The sequence below is a fragment of the Aspergillus ibericus genome (assembly GCF_003184845.1).
Source record: "Aspergillus ibericus CBS 121593 unplaced genomic scaffold BO80scaffold_53, whole genome shotgun sequence".
Taxonomy (NCBI): Eukaryota; Fungi; Ascomycota; class Eurotiomycetes; order Eurotiales; family Aspergillaceae; genus Aspergillus; species Aspergillus ibericus.
In genome coordinates this window covers 117,098-134,662 of record NW_020292151.1, presented here as the reverse complement: position 1 = coordinate 134,662, position 17,565 = coordinate 117,098, and the positions used below count along the sequence as shown (strand labels likewise).

Sequence of the window (17,565 nt, the reverse complement as noted above, 5' to 3'; positions counted from 1 at the left end):
GTTCTACTTCTTCTATTACCTTGGTCTACAAAGCTTGGGTTTTTGAGTCGACACTGCATTGTAATAGTGATAGTAATCAAGCCCGCACCAGCACATCCGGCCCCTCCTTTGCACTGGTGAAATGGTCAACCAGGGCAAAATGCCCCTCTTCATCCTCTCCCCGGCGATCGGCCAACTCCAGATCAAACCGGAACAGCACCCGCCCCAGCGTCAGTCGCATCTCCATAAACGCCATGCTTTTGCCAATACAGCCCCGCGGCCCAATGCTAAACGGACAGAATGCCCTCCGCGCCACCTCCACGTCCTCGCGCGTGGTCTGCCACGTCTCCAGGTTCGTCTGACAGATCGCCCCCTCGATCCACCGTTCCGGCACATACGCCCCGGGCTGCCGATAGTACTTCGCCTGCCGGTGGATCGAGTACGTCGGCGTCCCACAATCCGTCCCCGCGGGCAGGAACACCCCGTCCACCATCGCTCCGCCCGTCATCACCTCGCGCGGAGGCGCCCCGGGCACTGCCGGCGCCAGGCGGAGCGCCTCATCCAGACACGCCTTCAGATACACCATCTCGTTCAGCTTACTGCCCGTCACGATGTCCTCTACTGACGCGAAATTCTCCCGGATCTCCTTCTTCAGCTTCGCCATCGCGTGTGGCGTCCGCACCAGATAGAAGATCGCCGCGGCCAGCGTCGTCGACGTCGTATCACTCCCCGCGATCATCAGCACGTTGGCCTCGCCCCAGAGCTCCGGCGTCGTCAGGCCCTGGCCCGTTTCGGGATCCCGCGCGTTCAGCAGGTAGTAGAAGAAGTCCTTTTTGGCGTCGTGGCCGGCCTGTGTACGCTCCTGGGCGCGTTTGTTCGCCTCGACGCGCGAGTTCATGATGAAGTTCCAGCGATCATTGGTGAGTCGGTGGATGAAGATCTGGTCCAGGTGCCATCGGTCCAGGGGCATCCAGAGCCCGCACTGGATGCTGTCAGCATGTCGATGGTACTGGTGTGCGAGGGAGAGAACATACCACGTAATGCCGGTTCGCAGCCCGGTCAACCAGCTCAATCAGTCGCCGACGACTACTCTCAATCAACATGTCGAAACTCTTCCCGAAGCACAGCTCCCCCATCACGTCATAGGTGAGGTAGCTGAACCACCGGCCCATGTCCTGCACCTGGCCAGTCTTTTGGGCATTAGCGAGGCCGGTGCACAGCTGGCGGACGTGCAGCAGCATCACGTCCTCCATGCTCTGGAGGGCATGGTCAGAGAAGGCCTGGCTCAGGACCCGGCGCTTCCGGCCGTGCATGACCTTGTCGATGGCGTTGTGGGTGTTGTACACACCCTTGATGGCGGGAAAGGCATTGTAGAAATCGGCTTTCTTGAACCGTTTGCCGTGGCCGTAGATGTCGTGCAGGCCTTCGGCAGTGTTCACCGAAACAAAATTAGGGGCGACACGAACGTGAGAGCCATATTGTTCATGAAGAGCATGAAGCCACAGGTGTCGGTCTCCTTGGAGGCCATGATAGAGTTGTACCCAGGGGGTAAGCGACGCGAGGAACGGCCCTGGAATCCGACGAAGAGGATGGAAGAAGCGGTTGTAAACGGCATAGACAAGAGACTAGACATGTTAGCTTATAGACCAGGGAGGAGTAGTACTCGGAACAGCATGAACAAAACATACCAACCCCAACACCAACACTCCAACCCCCCACCCTATACACCCAACCGACACCACATCCCAACCAATCTGAGCCAACATCTTTTTGCAACCCCGCACTATACAACTCAACTCCGTCTCCGACCCTAAAAATAACCCACAAATGATCTCCGAGCCGAAACTAAGACCCAGGATGGCGGAGTATACAGGTCGAGCTGAAGCCCGAAGTTAACCGCGCCCAACCGAGGATTCGGGAAATCGCCCGCAACCGGAAGGCACAGCACAAGAACAATGACGAAAGGCGTCCCCGATATCAGAAATTATGTCGATCCAGACAGATACTTTTGTTGGCCGGGTTGTCTTTTACGATAAACCCTTGGGGGTAGGTTCGTCCACTTTATAGCCTTTCTTTCGGCTCGGTTAGTTACGGTTGTCTGCCCCTCCTCGTTTCTCCTCTCCTCGTTCTCGTCTTGGGGACGGAGGGTGGCTTCCATGGGACTTTTGTTTGGGGGAGCTGGGGACTCGTCGTGGCGAGTCTTGTTGATTCCCGTTTTACGGGCTACGGTCTATGGTGATGGGTTGGTGGGTGAGGGTATTGGTTAGGTAGGGAGGATCTGGTATGTTCTCTACTGTTGCGATGGTCGTGGTCCGTAGTATTAGCTGTTGCCGGTTCATTTGTCATGAGCATGCTACACATCGTCTCACGTCATGCCAGTGACTATCGGAGAGTATAGATCACTTGTGCTATGCTCTGCCTGGCTTGCACTACCCAGGGCATTGCTTATCGATCCAAGTTCATTCATGGACCCTCCGGATGTGATATGACGGCATAATCTCAACAGCCCAATCACTGCCCCTATCAGTCCGCTTATCAGTCAGCTCATCAGCACATGTGCTTGCTCGGTACTGCTCGGCTAGCATGCCACAGTGGGCGGTGAATGGCTGTCTCAGGTGTGTCCGTGAAGACCGCCATCGAGGATCCACTGCTCGTTATCATCATTATCATCCTGGACTCGCCGCCAGGTTTGCTTGCGCTCCTTGCGTCCCGAGTCCGCTTGCTCTCCCTCTGCCGACTTCCAAACCGGTCGCAACAGTCCTCCGGCCGCCAGCAGAGGATTATGGCTGAATGCTTTGCCGCTGCTATCTCTGTGCCCATCCCTAAGCTCCTCCTCTGCCTTGGCTTCTGCTTCTTCCTCGGCAGAAGGACCTGTTTCCGCGGGCCCAGCTGATTGATAGACTCGCCTCACCTTTCCGCCCTTGATATCCAGACTCATGATAGTCTTCTTCTTCTCCCATTCTGGCCGTGCTTTTTCCTCCATCTCCCGCATAATCCGCTGCTGTTTCTTCAAGGCTAGTGCCCGCTGCGCAGGGGTCATCCACAGCGTTGACGCGACATTTGGAGTCTCGAAATCCGCCGCTTCATCGACAACACGCGTTCGCTTGGCGTTCTGCGCCTGGAACGCGAGCAGTTTATCTCGATGGGCCTTGGCAGCGTCCAGTTTGCTGGGCACTGCTAATCCCGGTCCGCCCTCCCGATGTACACCCTCGTTGTGTGCGCGCATCTTCTCCTGCCCGCGCTCCGCCCGCAGCTCCCGAATCATGCTCTGGATCTCGTCATTCGACAGTAGCGGCGTTCCGCAGAACGAACACGGCTGGAGCCCTTCCAGCGAGCAAATAATCTTGCCGCAGTTGAGACAGTTCGGCGCCGGGTCAAAGAGAGGATGGATACTAGCGTAGCAGGTACACTTGCGGGGGCCGCTGCTCAGCGTCGGATTCGTAGAGACCTCCAGAGCGGCGATAGCCGCCGTCAAATCATTAATATTATTCGTAGTCAGCGATCCTTTGGACGAGGAACCGGTCGCCGTACTGCCACCCGTTCGAGAGGCAGACTTGGCCGCTTTTGATTTCACGTTTGGCAGGAGATCCGAGATCACGGGGCCCGCTGCAGAGGGCGGGTTCTTGGCTGGAGTTGGCTTCGGAGCAGGCGATTGGTTCCGCGACGAGGAAGCGGATGCCTCGCGCGACGACATCAGCGGAGATGGACCGGTATCCTGTGCGCCTTTCCTCGTGCTCGCATCTTGTCTGCTCCGTGACGACACCGGCATGTAATCCTCATCCTGGTCCTCCTTGCGGTAGCCCCCCGTCACATTCCCGAAGTTGTCTGGCCGACGTACAGGCCCGGCGCTGTGGAGTGGTGGCTTCGACTTCTTGCCCCTCTTCGATCCCGTCCCTGCGTAATTGTTCTTGGGTGTGGCGGATGGTGCTGGCGATGGCGCCTCGGATCGTGGAGGGTCTCGTCGCGAACTGAAGGCAGCAATAAATTCGAAGGCGGCGGGAGAATCTCCGAGGAGGTTTTTGAGGTGATTGGCGCCCTCTTCCTTGGGGAGGCTGGCGGCGTAGGTGATGATCTGCGTGAGCGACTCCTCGTCCAGCGGGAGAAGTTGGGACAGTCGGGGGACGCCCCAAGAGATAAGTCCGGGGTTGCTCATTTCGGAGGGATGAAGGTTATGCGAGGTGTGGACGAGTGAGCAGAAGATTGCTCATGGTGGATGCTGTTTCAAGAGTTGAAGGATTATTGAGGGACGGGCATGATGACGGATGATGCCGATGGGTGCGGGTGCCATACTTTTCAGGCCGCTAATCTTCATAGCATCGCTGCATAACTACAACAAAGTGACATATACGAATACTGTAGTTCGTTATACTCTTATACATAATCTTAGGGTCACCGTTCACTTCACTTTTACAAAGCTATAAATCAATTATGCGCATAAGTACCCGAACAGCCCTAACCTGCATAGCAGTCACCATGCGATATAGTCCATTTTGTCACACCAAGCCAATGTATATACACTATGGTCTTTTAGAACCAATCCAGCTCTAGCGCCTGCAAATATATCTAAGGTGAAAGCAGCCTCCAGCATCTAAAATATCACACTCATTCTTCCGTGTTTCAACAAATGTATGACATTCTCACTAGTAGTAGTGTCATCTTCCAAACCCGGTTCTTAAGTCTCAAAAAAAATTGCAGATACTGAACGTTAGCGTTGAACTACTCTCCTTGATGCAATCCACGCGAGTACGATCCTCCTAGCCCTCCTTCACAGAGATTTCGAGCGATCTCTTTTCGCGGATATAAACAACCCTCACATTGAAGCCCTCGTTGTTGTTCCATATTCTAAAGGACTGGCGATATCTAATATCTGGGAGTTTCAACATGTATAATGTGTATCTGTGCTAGAGGAACAGCTCTATAACGAGACTAGTCCGCAGAGATACAGTAATATTCTTACATTGCTCATATCTCATTCGATGGTAGGACGAGAACCTTCCCGGATGTTTCATTGATAGGACCGATATAGTGTTTCTTGTTGCTATTGGGGTTGCGGCCCGGCACCCATATTAAAAGCTAGATTGGCATTATGGTATAGTAGCTAGGTCTCATAGTAGTAAGTCATAAAGCCTAGATAGCTCCTACGAGCGCAGTTCCCTGCTTGTATACATGTGTCTGAATGGGTGAATCATTATCTCAGTTGACTCGGGTTTCCTGATTCAATGAGCCTGTTGAGCCTTGGAGTCACTGGCATGTCAATTGGTCGCTCATGTAACCGGTTGGACTGCCATTGAGTCAAACTTAACTGCCTACTTCATGTCATTTCACCAACATTTGCTCATTCATCTGAGCCGTGTATATACGTAAGATTTTGGAATCATCAGTTGATTGCAGGTGCCCCAGCTGACACTGCCAGAATATTGTACATGCAACCGCATAAGCGTCTATTATTAAATATCAGAAAGCACTAAGCACGTGTCGAGAAGAGATAACGAATGACTTGAGACGATGCTGAGCATGTCCCAGACTTCCCGACTCGAAAGTACTAGTGTAAGTTCCCGTTGACGCCGTGATGCCGGGTATTTACGTCAATATCGTTAAGCAAACGGAGACTATGTCCAAAGTCTCGTCCCCAATGCAGACAGATGCAGACAGATCCGCAGTCCGCGAGAAACAATGTAAATAATGTTGAAAAGGAAGTAGAAAGGTATGAGAAGGAAAAGTAAGAGAGAAGACAAGATCAGCGGCCTATGCATTGTCCCCGTTCGCCTCCGTCTTTATCTCACCATCACCAGAACCAGCCGCATCGCTTGCCGCGGCCATATCGGGTGTCAGCCCGTTCTTGAGTTTGCTGGGCGGAGGTGGCTTCTTTCCAGACAGCTTCTTCGGAGCTCCTAATTTCTTCTTCTTCGGCGGGAGTGCCGTTGGAGCGTCATCGTCGACGAGGGGGCGTTTGGGCGGGGCTGAACTGGGTGTGCTGGCGCCATTCTCCATGGGAGTCTTGTTTCGGTTGGTCTGTCGTCCTGACAGACCCAAGCACCTATCCAAATGCTGCGCAACTCGAGTCACCACGAAGTACCTAGGGCAATTGGGGCATTTCACCGTCGGAAATGACACCTTCTCCGGAGCTGCCTGTTTGAAAGAACTGTCAGGTGTCGTAGGAGGGCTTGACGCGGGTGTATTGGAAGTATTCGTCTGCTTCTTCTTTTTTGGATTCAATTTATCCGTAGCGAATGGATTCCCATGCACATCATGCCCCGGTTTGCTGATCATTGGCTGTTTCTGACAGTACTCTCGGTACGGATCTGGGGGAGGCCGAGCCCCAACACCGGTCACCGGGTACAGCAGACGAGGCAATCGGCAGTCCGGGCAGATGACTTCTTTCGTCGTTTGAAGGGGGTTACCCTTAAGATAAACCTTGCCTTCATCGAAGACGGCTGCGTCAGTCTCAACGTGGATATCTTTCAATTCCTCGAAATCGAGGTCACCAGGCTTGAATGCGCCAGCCGGCTTCCCGCTCTCTTCACGACGTTTGGCAGCCTCTTCGTCGGCTTTCTGTCTTGCAGTGACCACCGCTGAGCGCATACGGGAGACCTTCTCATCGCGATGCACCTTAGCCACGATATCGTGGATGATGTTGTAAAACGTGTCATCGAGTAAATCACACGTCTATGGCTGTCAGCACCGATTGATGAAGGTCCTAGTGCGCTTTGGTCTGCAGCCAAAGCGCTAACCCGACATGAACATACCAACTTTGCAAGCGTTCCTGAAGGAAAGGAACTCCCATGTTCTCCGGATCCATTCGGCTCACCCATTTCGACGATATTCTTGGTAGACTGACAGTTGTTAGAGCTGGAGAACCTAGAGCTCCAAGGCCGTATGACAACGCGGAAGATTGTGGAATGGCCAGGTCTGAGGTGCCCATGCACGTTGGTTTGAAGCAGTATTGCAGGCCACAAACGCCGTCCCAGTGGATAACGCGACGCAAAGTATAGGCAACAGTTCACACACCTTCGTGCTAAATATGCAGCAATCACAATGTCAATTAACTGAGACTCGCAGTCAAGACAACGGTCGCTTCCGCACAGCTTCAAAGTATATCGCCGATATCAACACAATGACTCCATATAGGTCTGCGTAGGAAGTTCGAGGAAAATCTGAGTCGGAGTTCGCTGGTCGCCGCTCAACGGATGCGGATGGGGGACAATGGCGTAATAGATGACTTGCGGTGTCCGTGTTGGTCCGAACAAAGGGAGCAATAAAGGAGACGACCAATTCCCGGTATTGAATGAGTCTCAAAGAGATAACACAAAAGGGACAATAGCACCTGGGCCCATCTGCCTGGCGGAGTGAATGGCGTCTATTACCCGGGGGCGGGAAACACCCACGGTAGGGAGAATCAGCGGACTGCGCGCACGGCGATCACCGCCAGGGGGAGGAACCTACCTGGTTTCACATCCGATGGAGAGACATAAATAGAGGGCACGGTGAAATGTGTGATGCAGCCAAAAAAATAAGCCCAAGACGCCAAGTGAGGGTGCAGCACCAGGGGCAATCCTGGATCGGAGGACGTGGAGAGAGGCTCTTTTGCGCTGGCCTTTGCCTCTTTGAACTTCGTCCGACCGCCCGATCTTATCTTATCGCATCTCCGCGTTTCTCTCGCCGTTTTCGTCCACCGCTTTTGGATCGTGTCTCGGGTACCCCTCTTGTCGCCCTCTGCTCGTTCCCCTCCTCTCCCCTCACAGCGCTTCTGGATGCCCGTTTGCTTGCCATAGGTGCGCTAGAGGAAGCAGACCACTTCGACAGCGTGGTCGACACATCACATCTGCTTCTACATCCACCATGGCCTTCCAGTTCTTCGCAAAGGCGCATCAATCCAAAGCGCCCACTTCTCCACCTTTGTCTCCCCCTCAGGCGCCAGCGTCGATAACTTCCTCGTCTTCAAACAACCCCCACGCCAGGCCGCCCATATGTCCGCCCCCCTTTGTTATACCGTCTACTTCGGGCTCACCTTCTGTGAGCCTGGCAGCCAAACTTCAGCCTCCAGCAGGCCGGGACTCGACTTTCCAAGCGGTTGCATACCCAAATCCCATCGCATCAGGCCACCCCACTCCGCACCCGCATGTTAGCGTTGAGGTAGTGGGCACAGCTCACATTCCTTCTCTCACACGGATCACGGGCTTGTTGCTTCCCATTCGCTATCCGAATTCCTTCTACACAGCCACGATCACGGATCCCGTGATCGCGTCGCTGTCCCGCGTGGCCGTCTACCATGATCATCCGGTAGCTGCCGTGCCCGCCTCCGCACCGCCATCTTCATCGACGAGCTTGCAGACTTCAACGACAGGAACTGACAAGGTCATTGGGGGAATCAGGTGCCGACTGGAGCGGCTGCCGCCCACTACCGCGGGTATTTTGCAAGGCCGCTCGAATGCCGAGCCGACAAATCTCTACATTCAGACCCTCCACCTTCTCTCTCCTTATCGAGGATGTGGAATTGCGGCATCGCTCCTTAATTCACTACTCTTCGCGCCAGATACGTATTCTTCTAGTTCCTCGGGCTCCCGATCTAGTCAGCGAGTGTCAGAGCTGGTGAGACATTACAATATTCGCACCGTCACGGCCCATGTTCACGAGGCCAACGAAGAAGGTCTGAGGTGGTACGTTGCACGTGGGTTCAAGGTCGAAGATGGGATCGTGGAAAACTATTACCGTCGCTTGAAACCTTCCGGGGCAAGGATAGTCAAACTCATCCTCCAGTGGACTGATGTGGATAGCGAGGACACTTCTGCTCGCAACAAGGATCTAGATCGGCGCAAAGCACCTAGGGATGACGATGACGACTGGGAGAAAGTCGAGGCCGAAGACGGCGATGATGAGGAAGACCATGGAGTGCAACCCTTTGCAGATTCGGATTCTAAGCTTCTTGAGGTTGACGATGGTGTGAGCAGGAAGCGTAAAGCCGATGAAGAGCCTCAGCGGTCATGACTTTCCTTTACTTGTCTAGAAGCATAGAAGCACTGATACTATTGCTTATGTGTCTTGGTTTGCTCCTGTCTCTTGTTGTTTTGGCGTTTTGAATTTCTCACCATCATTTGATACCCCTACCTTTGTCCAGTCCATTAGGATAGATCCACATACTGCCCTCCTTTCCAGATTGTCTTCATTTGCTTATGTCCGGGTTGTGAATACACCTCTACATAGACTAGTCGAGCTCCTATCAATACTCTCAAGCAGTGGCGCGCACTACCCCTTATTCTAGCATAGCAGCCCGCAAACTATGGCTTCTAGCAGTGAATGCATGCCTCCAAGAACCCAAAGCCACCCCCACTGAAACTCTCCAACGCGTCCTAACACGCCGCCATTGGATGAATATTCGAAGTGGATTTTCGCGATTCCTTTGATATCTCGCCCAACAGGACACTCTTATTGGTCTGTGAGATCTATCAGATTGATAGCACGCGGCGTGCAGAAGGATATATATAGTATCTCCCAATCATTCACTGGTATCGCTGACAAAGAAGGAGAGGTTCAAGTGTTACTTGGTGTACGCGGAGTTTGGTATATTGGCAATTTCGTTCCAATTCTCCAGCCATGCAATGACTTATCAGTTTCTGGGTCGAGGAGTATGAAAAATCCTTCTTATAGTTCTAGATAACGAAGGTATAAATGGTTCAACCGTACAGGATTCCGGAGGATGTCATTCTTCCAAGTGCCTATCAACAAGTACATAACGAGAATCATAGGTACCTGTTGTCTTTGTGCTGCTGGTGTAGGAGGAATGAGATTGGCATTTTTTCCTTGACACTTCATTCTACCGCTTAGAGCCCTCTCTCGCGAGTCACAGATAACTTCAGGTTATACTGTCGATCTATCCAAAGCCCTCACCGCCCCGATAATGCCCGGATTCTGCCGCAGAAAAATGCGAACCCCCGACAACCAACTTCTCCTCATCGAGACTGGCAGTCCCAGAAAGCCACTTTTGTCTCAATTGGGATTCCCTATACTATATCAGTCGGGACACCACTACGTCGGCTTGAACCACGATCAAAATGGCCTCTGCAGCGCCATCCGTTCCCCCATCCCTCACCCTCCCTCCCTCGCAGTTCGCCCGACTCCAACCTCACGCCTATCTCCTCGCCCACCTCTCACCCCCCGCATCGAGCAACCAGCCCTCCATCCGAGCAAATGGCCGCGCCACCTCCCAATTTCGCGTCACCTCTGCCAACACCGGCTCCCTGACCCACACAAATGGCAGCGCAGTCGTAAGAGTGGGCGATACGACCGCCGTATGCGGCGTACGAGCGGAAATCCTCCCCACAGACGACATCGCCTCGTGGAGCGTGTCGCACTCATCCTCCTCTATGAACAAGCGCCGGAAACTCACCAACCCAGCGCAAAAGCCCACTCAGGAAGAGGAAGATCCCGAAGACGAAACGCACATCCAACAACTTAACCTTCTCGTCCCGAATCTTTCGCTGAGCACCGGCTGCGCACCGGGGTTTATTCCCGGCGCTCCCCCGTCGGCGTTAGCGCAGTCCTTGTCTCACCAGATTCTGAACTTGCTGCATAGTACGAGACTGGTTCGCGCGGAGGATCTACGGATTTGGTACCAGCCGCCTAGTCTGGGGCAGGAAGACCTGGAACGGCATAATGAGTCCGAGCAGATGGATGTGGATGCGGAGCGCGGAGAGGAAGTCGGCAAGGATAAGGAGATTAAGGCGTTTTGGGTGCTTTACATCGACATCATGATCATCTCCTTGGCAGGAAACCCATTCGATGCTGCTTGGGCTGCGGTGCTGGCTGCACTACGTGATACAAAGCTGCCTCGGGCGTGGTGGGATGTTGATAACGAGATGGTTGTGTGCTCTGATGCGGTCTCTGAATCTCGGAAACTGTCTTTGCGCGGCCTGCCTGTTGCGAGTTCGTTCTGTGTGTTCGAGGCTGATGCGGCTGCTGGCTGGAGGGCAGTTATCATTCCGGACGCTGAGGAGGAGAGGGAAATCGAGGAGAGTGCTAGAAAGGGCATTCAGCGGAGGTGGATTCTGGCCGACCCTGATGGCTACGAGGAAGGACTGACTCAGGAACGCGTTTGCATTGTGGTTGATAAGGAGGAAGGCACGGGCAAGACGGTTATTGTGAAGATGGAGAAGAATGGAGGATGGGCAGTGGATGGCAAGGAATTGAAGGCGCTGGTTGACATATCCGCGCAAAGATGGGGAGAAGTGAAGCATATTCTAGAGCAGTGTTGATAATATTCTATATGGAAAGTGGCTAATGCTACGTGCAATGATACCATGTCCGTCTTCATTTAATCCTTAGATAAAGACAAATAGACAGCTTACAGTTCTAATTGGTTAACTCTTATTTCAAAGGTATAAGGCCGGAGCTTTCTGTTTATGAGAGAGTTGCTGGCCCGGCATCTCATGGAACATCGAATGCCAAGACTGAATCTCGACCTTCCGCCGCGCCAGAGGAAAGCTCAACTTCACCCTTCACTACTTATCGGTTGGCAAGCACCCATAATCGACTTGAAACCCGTGTGTTATAACTCATAATGGCGACCGACGTGGCTTTCGATACGAGCATGGTATGGATGTCCAAAGCTACTGCGTCAGCATGATCCGCTAACCTGCCCAGGGCTCGTTCACGGTAGAGCTCTACAATGCGCATGCGCCAAAGGTCAGTTACAGAATTACTCGACTCACCCAATCCTCATGCCTTGCGCTGACCTTAAGTCATCTAGACGTGTAAGAACTTCGCGACACTAGCGCAACGAGGCTACTACAACAATGTCATCTTCCACCGCATCATTCCCAACTTCATGGTACAAACCGGCGACCCTACCGGCACTGGCAGAGGAGGAAGCTCGATCTACGGAGAGAAATTTGAGGATGAGATCAATCCGGGTCTCAAACATACCGGTGCTGGGATCTTGAGCATGGCGAACAGCGGGCCCAACACCAACGGCAGCCAGTTCTTCATTACACTTGCTCCGACTCCGTGGCTGGACGGAAAGCACACCATTTTCGGTCGTGTCAAGAGCGGCATGCGAGTGATACAGCGCATGGGACTGGTGAAGACCAACTCCGAAGACCGGCCAATGGACGAGGTCAAGATGCTCCGTGCCAGAATCGTGGAGGAGGGAGACGAGTGAGGGACTTCAGACCAGACGGTCATGGGCAAATCAACGCAAGAACTACATTTTGGCATCCCGGCAACACCAGTCCTCCCCAGACTGATCGAGGTAGAGGCATGGAGGCAGGCAAGCAGACGTTGGTGTTGGGAAGCCTGACGCACTGCACTCTTCGAAAGCATTGCAGAGCACGAGCAGACATGCGTTCCTTACATAGCAGCGACGCCAGATCCGGGAAAAGCTACGACAGCCATAGGCTGATGTCTGCAACGTAAGAGCACGACTCTATGTAGACGAGCAGACTACAAATTAGATATGCGGAATGTATCACTGCAAAACGAACCGCTTCCATCAGATGTAACCATCCAGAGCAGCAGATACAGAGTGAAATATCTATCTACCACTCCTATAACAACAAGACCAGTGAAGGCTTGTGCTAAAACGACGTAACTGCTATAGACAGCAGTATGCCTGTGCAGAGCACCAGGAGTGGTGTGAAGAAGAAAAGCTGTCGTTGTGGGCGAAATCCTCCTTAAGCGGCGCCCGTCATGTGCGTCTAGCTGTTCTAGGAATAGTCTGTTTGTTGTAGCCTCAGGCAATAACAACACTCAACAGTCGACATACGGTGGAACTGCAGGCATTACCGCACTACTATGTCTTTGCTTGAGACCAGTATTAAAGCGAAGAGGCCCTTGAATGTATCGAGCTACTAAGTTAGTTATCTCAGTATGCACGTTGAGGGAGAAAGACCGTGCATGTCCTTCGCAGTCACCTGCATCGATATGAGCAACCACCTGGCCTTCACCAACGCTCAAATCGTTCCACTAGTTCTAAGAACTCACCTGACCTCTCTACATGGAGTTTATAAGTCTAGGGGACCCTGGATAAAGTCTATGCTAATCTAGAATATCTACGTAATCACTCGAAGTCCAGTAAGCCTTGAAATAGTATATAGTCACGTGATGCCCCAGTGCGGGTCCGTATTTCTTCGCGTGTCCCTCGCCTTCTTTTCCCTCGCTGAAATTCTTTTCATCCTTGAGCGGATCGCACACCCATGGGCTTGGAAGTCCTGCTACAAACGCGTCTAGCAGCTTGTGACCCAATGTGATGATCGCTGGGCTTGCTCATCAAACTTTGAGAAAGCGCTAAGCCCCTCACTCTAGCTTTGCTTGCAGTTCAGTCGTCATCACCATGGAATCACTGGCGGATACCCCATGGGATGTGACAATCTCTGGCACTGGATTGGCCCAGTCACTGCTGGCTCTGTGAGCTGTTCTCCAGTCAATGCTGTATTTGCTTACAGCTAACGTCCCTTGCCAGGGCCCTTTCCAGGTCAGGTAAGAACGTGCTCCATGTTGACAGGAATCCATACTACGGTGGTCCTGAGGCTGCCTTCAGCCTTCAGGAGGCGGAAGAGTGGGCTGCTAAAGTGAACGAGGGTAGGAGCTCCCCAGTCTAGGCGACGCCAGGCCCCTGCTGACTCGTGGGTGAGCTAGACACCGGGGAGCTCCCCTTTGAAAATGCTAGTATATCTTCGGAAAGCTCGGCGGACCCCGCTGGTCAGCTCTCTGCTTCTCGAGCATATACCCTCTCATTGTCGCCGCAGCTGATCTACGCCCGATCCCAGTTACTGCCTACCTTGGTGTCATCGAAGGTCTACCGGCAATTGGAGTTTCAGGCTGTTGGAAGCTGGTGGTTATACAAACCAGGGGACGATGATAAGAGTCCACTCTATCGCGTCCCTGGCAGTCGTGAGGATGTTTTCACGGATGATGTGATCAGTATGAAGTCGAAGCGAACTCTGATGAGGTTCCTTCGTCATCTGGGTCAGGCTCAGCAGAGTGGAGATCTGTCTGAAGAACCAAGCTCGTCTCTGGAAGAGGAGGGCCTCGCGGCACCCTTTTCTGAGTACCTAGCTACGAAGTTCCAGGTTCCCGCCGAGCTCCATGGCCCACTGCTCTCACTTTGCCTGTCGCAGTCGTCTCCCGAACAAACATCCGCCCATTACGCCATCCCGCGTATCAAGAGACATTTGTCGTCGATTGGTGTGTTTGGCCCTGGCTTTGGGGCTCTCTCGGTGAAATGGGGCGGCGGCTCTGAGATTTCTCAGGTCGGATGCCGTGCCCTTGCCGTAGGAGGTGGTGTGTATGTCTTGAACACTGGGATCAAATCGCTCGAGTATCCCACCGAGCAAGAAACCAGTGACGAGGGACGTGTACAGGTTCAATTGACCAACGATGAACTCGTAAAATCGCGGTTCGTGGTTGGTTCCAATTGGGATCTTCCCGCAGAAGCTCGCCCTTCTCCTGAGTGTGACAAAGTGGCCCGGTCTATCTCTGTCGTTTCATCTTCGCTCGCAAGTCTCTTCCCCCACACAGCAGAGGGCGGACCAGTCCCTGTTGGAGCAGTGGTGGTATTCCCGGGAAGCTCTCTTGGTTGTGCAGATGATTCGCCTCCGGTGTACACTGTTGTTCACTCCAGCGAGACTGGCGAGTGTCCAAATGGACAATGTGAGTAATCTAACTTCTCTTTACCAAGTTCCCCCTTTGCTCATATGATGATTTTTTTTCCAAAACTTATCTACATTGCCTGATATATCGTTGATCGAGAACTTTTCCAAACTGATCATGAGCTTCATTTTTGTTTCTTGCAAGTTGCATTGTCTCATGACACATTGCTAACTATCTGTCAGCCGTCATCTATAGTAGCGTTTGCATCCCTGGACCCGAGGGGCAGTCGATGATTGAGACTGCTGTGCAAAAGCTTCTTCAGTCAGCGGCCGATGCGACTGTGAAGGTTCTCTGGTCCCTGCGTTATACGCAGTTGGGCCGAGATGGCTCACGTGCCGCCGACATAGCCTTTCCATCCAAGAATGTCATATGCCTCCCACCTGCTAGCCTTGACCTTGCATTTGACGACTCTTTGATTGACACGGTCAAGAATGCCTGGGAGCTGGTCATGGGGGACGAGGCCGCGGACCACGAGTTTATGAAATTCGAGGATCGAGAGGGCGCTTATGATGAGGAATGATGCGTGGTTGTAGAGCAATCCGCATGTAAATATTCTGTAGTCACGATTTAGATAGACATGCTCTATGATAATGTATGACGACGGCGCCTGCGTCATGTCACTCCTATCTCTGCTCTTGTCATTAGCAATATGTTTCAAATCTTCGTCTTGTGTACCAGCATATGATCATGCACCCATCTTGCTGCACCATCGACATGTGCAACATCCATGTTCGCATCCATACATGTCCTCTTTTTACACGAACACGCTGTGCTCAATCCGTGTACGACATTCATAACTCTCCGAGCCAGTGTAACATAAGGCTGGTTAGCTCATTAACAGAGCTGGAGCTAGCCTTCCATCTTCCCGCATCCCGTGTCTCGTGTCTCGTGTCTCCGTGACACCAGCTGTAGCTCATGCATGTGGCTTGAAACGATGTTACACTTCCTGGATGAGATATTCCTGACCAGGATAGTGTTGACTGTCCATCTAGAGATCCTCTCCTTCGTACATGCTGTGTGCTAGTTACTTGGCCAACTACTTGTCCAGGGGATCCGACACGGCACATCGAAAGGGCGCGCGAGAGATGATGAAAGTAGCTACATATCATTCCGGATCATTCCTTTGAACAGTCCTGTCTTCCATTATATCGGGTTTTCTATTGCTAGCTGCCGGCGACCTAATCCCACATGAGTTAGCCTGAAATAATCTTACGAGTGAGCCAGTAAGATTGCTCCGAACCGAGAGGCTATTCAGCCCCAGGTCCCATTTACTACTAACTATGATCTTACGAAGTACCCAATAAACATAACGTTGCCCGCTATGCGTATCCAATGGCGCTGTCAACAATCTACAAACAGACCCGATGTGGAGATATCGATAGCTTGTTGGTCTATAGGTAAGATGCGCTTCCACCTCACTCTTGTCCGAGGAAAGTTGAAGCCCCAGTGAGTATTTAAACCCCAGCATCTCCTTCTATCACCAGTATGAAATCCAGCTCTTCGACTTTCAAATCTCATCTACCCTTCCTTCCATCCTTCCCCTCGCAATGGCCTCCAACAAGCCCGTCTTTGTCCTCGTCCCCGGCGCATCTCAGAACCCAGCTCACTATGCTTATCTCCTCCATCTTCTCCAGTCCGAAGGCTACGGAGCTTTCAGTGCTCTGCTTCCCAGCATCGGCGTCCAAGAACCAGTAACTGCATTAGATGACGCCGAGTACGTCCGCTCCCGGATGCTGCTCCCCATGCTCGATGTCGGCCAGCGGGATATCATCCTGATCAGCCACTCCTACAGCGGCATGCCCGCCAGCGCAGCCGCTCGCGGTCTGGGAAAGGCAGACCGTGCTGCTCAAAGCAAGAATACCGCTGTATTGGGTCAGATCTTCATCGCAACTATACTTCCCCATGGAGGGGATGGCTTGAGCGTGATAGATAACTTTGGTGGACATCTGCCGCCACATATGTATGCTGATGTATGCATCCCCTTCTCTCTCACACACACACTCACTTCACCCACTAACATATGGTATCCATATAGGAAAAAGAGAACGTACTCCGTTGCGACGACCCCAAGCCCCCCTTGTTTTATGATGTCGCCCCTGCCCTTGCGGACGCCGCCTGTCAAGCCGCCCTCCCCCAAGGCTTGACTTCGTTTCAGAGTCCCTGTCCGGAGACGAGTTGGGATACGGAGGCTTTCCGGGATCGCATCGCTTATATTCATACTGTCTATGACCGGGCGGTTCCCTATGAGGCGCAGACTGCAATGGTGCAGGCCACTGGACAGAAATGGATCACGAGGGAGATTCAAACTGGTCATAGTGCGCAGTTGTCGGCTACGGAGGAGTTGAGTAAGGTTATTCTGGAGCTGGCTAAGCAGTGGGAGGAGATGTGATGGATATAACGCTATTCAAGAATATAGATTAGATTATACAATACAATGTACTATCGGGAATAGTCTTGCTCCATAGATATTAGAAAACCAAGTCCAGTTCTTAAAAAGAGCTAGCAATTAATGCTCTTCACCTCGATACCATCTGATGAAAGAATAGTATAAACCAGCGCAAAAAAACACACGACCGTTTGTTATCTATCATCAATTCTCCGAAGCACTAACATGAAATCAAACCGATATAGCAACCATCTTTATACTATCCACTACCACATACAGTTTCTCTTATCCATATAGCAATCTACACCTCGACACTATACCCCCTTAGGACAGATTAAGGCCACTCGTCCATGCAAAATTATCATCTCCAGTCAAGTTCCCGCTTACCTAACACCACATACTAGACCCATCGACCTGGACTGGATGAACTTTGAACATACATCAGCAAGCTCAGACCGTTGTGTCTGGGAAATCCCAACTAGATTACAACCTCCGAGCTCCCCACTGGTCTAACAAAGAGGGAATGACACGGGACTTGCGGATGCAGGGGACAGGAA

At 52.4% G+C, this 17,565-nt stretch overlaps 8 protein-coding genes across 8 annotated transcripts; 5 read left to right on the top strand and 3 right to left on the bottom strand.

Annotated features, from left to right (window-relative positions):
• Positions 1–44: 44 nt before the first annotated feature.
• Positions 45–1,985, bottom strand: BO80DRAFT_416248 (cytochrome P450). The gene is made up of 3 exons (XM_025718177.1): positions 1,668–1,985; positions 1,014–1,604; positions 45–961 (listed from the first exon to the last, which is right to left on the bottom strand). Exons 1-3 carry the CDS (start codon positions 1,743–1,745, stop codon positions 77–79), a joined length of 1,554 nt encoding a protein of 517 aa, XP_025571044.1. The 5' UTR covers positions 1,746–1,985; the 3' UTR covers positions 45–76.
• Positions 1,986–2,240: 255 nt separating this feature from the next.
• Positions 2,241–4,200, bottom strand: BO80DRAFT_428865 (zf-C2HC5-domain-containing protein). Its single transcript, XM_025720338.1, has one exon. It carries the CDS (start codon positions 4,130–4,132, stop codon positions 2,591–2,593), a length of 1,542 nt encoding a protein of 513 aa, XP_025571043.1. The 5' UTR covers positions 4,133–4,200; the 3' UTR covers positions 2,241–2,590.
• Positions 4,201–5,724: 1,524 nt separating this feature from the next.
• BO80DRAFT_438365 (SGF11 family protein) lies at positions 5,725–6,791 on the bottom strand (the record flags this gene model as incomplete). The annotated part of the gene is made up of 2 exons (XM_025721033.1): positions 5,725–6,645; positions 6,726–6,791. 2 exons carry the CDS (start codon positions 6,789–6,791, stop codon positions 5,725–5,727), a joined length of 987 nt encoding a protein of 328 aa, XP_025571042.1.
• An 896-nt stretch (positions 6,792–7,687) lies between these two features.
• BO80DRAFT_428863 (GNAT family N-acetyltransferase) lies at positions 7,688–9,292 on the top strand. Its single transcript, XM_025720337.1, has one exon. It carries the CDS (start codon positions 7,819–7,821, stop codon positions 8,962–8,964), a length of 1,146 nt encoding a protein of 381 aa, XP_025571041.1. The 5' UTR covers positions 7,688–7,818; the 3' UTR covers positions 8,965–9,292.
• A 632-nt stretch (positions 9,293–9,924) lies between these two features.
• BO80DRAFT_428862 (3' exoribonuclease family protein) lies at positions 9,925–11,272 on the top strand. Its single transcript, XM_025720336.1, has one exon. It carries the CDS (start codon positions 10,029–10,031, stop codon positions 11,226–11,228), a length of 1,200 nt encoding a protein of 399 aa, XP_025571040.1. The 5' UTR covers positions 9,925–10,028; the 3' UTR covers positions 11,229–11,272.
• A 185-nt stretch (positions 11,273–11,457) lies between these two features.
• cyp1 (putative peptidyl prolyl cis-trans isomerase (CypC)) lies at positions 11,458–12,475 on the top strand. The gene is made up of 3 exons (XM_025717175.1): positions 11,458–11,566; positions 11,617–11,658; positions 11,723–12,475. The coding sequence occupies exons 1-3, from the start codon at positions 11,534–11,536 to the stop codon at positions 12,131–12,133; spliced, it is 486 nt and encodes a 161-aa protein (XP_025571039.1). The 5' UTR covers positions 11,458–11,533; the 3' UTR covers positions 12,134–12,475.
• An 828-nt stretch (positions 12,476–13,303) lies between these two features.
• BO80DRAFT_416230 (putative Rab geranylgeranyl transferase escort protein) lies at positions 13,304–15,330 on the top strand (the record flags this gene model as incomplete). The annotated part of the gene is made up of 4 exons (XM_025718176.1): positions 13,304–13,377; positions 13,433–13,551; positions 13,609–14,622; positions 14,805–15,330. 4 exons carry the CDS (start codon positions 13,304–13,306, stop codon positions 15,140–15,142), a joined length of 1,545 nt encoding a protein of 514 aa, XP_025571038.1. The 3' UTR covers positions 15,143–15,330.
• Positions 15,331–16,169: 839 nt separating this feature from the next.
• On the top strand, positions 16,170–17,011 carry BO80DRAFT_365769 (alpha/beta hydrolase; the record flags this gene model as incomplete). Its single annotated transcript, XM_025716216.1, has 2 exons — positions 16,170–16,592; positions 16,658–17,011. 2 exons carry the CDS (start codon positions 16,170–16,172, stop codon positions 17,009–17,011), a joined length of 777 nt encoding a protein of 258 aa, XP_025571037.1.
• Between the last annotated feature and the right edge of the window lie 554 nt (positions 17,012–17,565).

Excerpts from the sequence above, each read along its gene's own strand:
- BO80DRAFT_416248 (XM_025718177.1), bottom strand. The coding sequence starts at position 1,745 with ATGTTGGCTCAGATTGGTTGGGATGTGGTGTCGGTTGGGTGTATAGGG. Across the intron at positions 1,605-1,667 it reads GAGTGTTGGTGTTGGGGTTG|TCTCTTGTCTATGCCGTTTA; the intron begins GTATGTTTTGTT and ends TAACATGTCTAG. Across the intron at positions 962-1,013 it reads CTGCGAACCGGCATTACGTG|TGCGGGCTCTGGATGCCCCT; the intron begins GTATGTTCTCTC and ends GACAGCATCCAG.
- BO80DRAFT_428865 (XM_025720338.1), bottom strand. The coding sequence starts at position 4,132 with ATGAGCAACCCCGGACTTATCTCTTGGGGCGTCCCCCGACTGTCCCAA.
- BO80DRAFT_428863 (XM_025720337.1), top strand. The coding sequence starts at position 7,819 with ATGGCCTTCCAGTTCTTCGCAAAGGCGCATCAATCCAAAGCGCCCACT.
- BO80DRAFT_428862 (XM_025720336.1), top strand. The coding sequence starts at position 10,029 with ATGGCCTCTGCAGCGCCATCCGTTCCCCCATCCCTCACCCTCCCTCCC.
- cyp1 (XM_025717175.1), top strand. The coding sequence starts at position 11,534 with ATGGCGACCGACGTGGCTTTCGATACGAGCATG. Across the intron at positions 11,567-11,616 it reads TGGCTTTCGATACGAGCATG|GGCTCGTTCACGGTAGAGCT; the intron begins GTATGGATGTCC and ends TAACCTGCCCAG. Across the intron at positions 11,659-11,722 it reads ACAATGCGCATGCGCCAAAG|ACGTGTAAGAACTTCGCGAC; the intron begins GTCAGTTACAGA and ends TAAGTCATCTAG.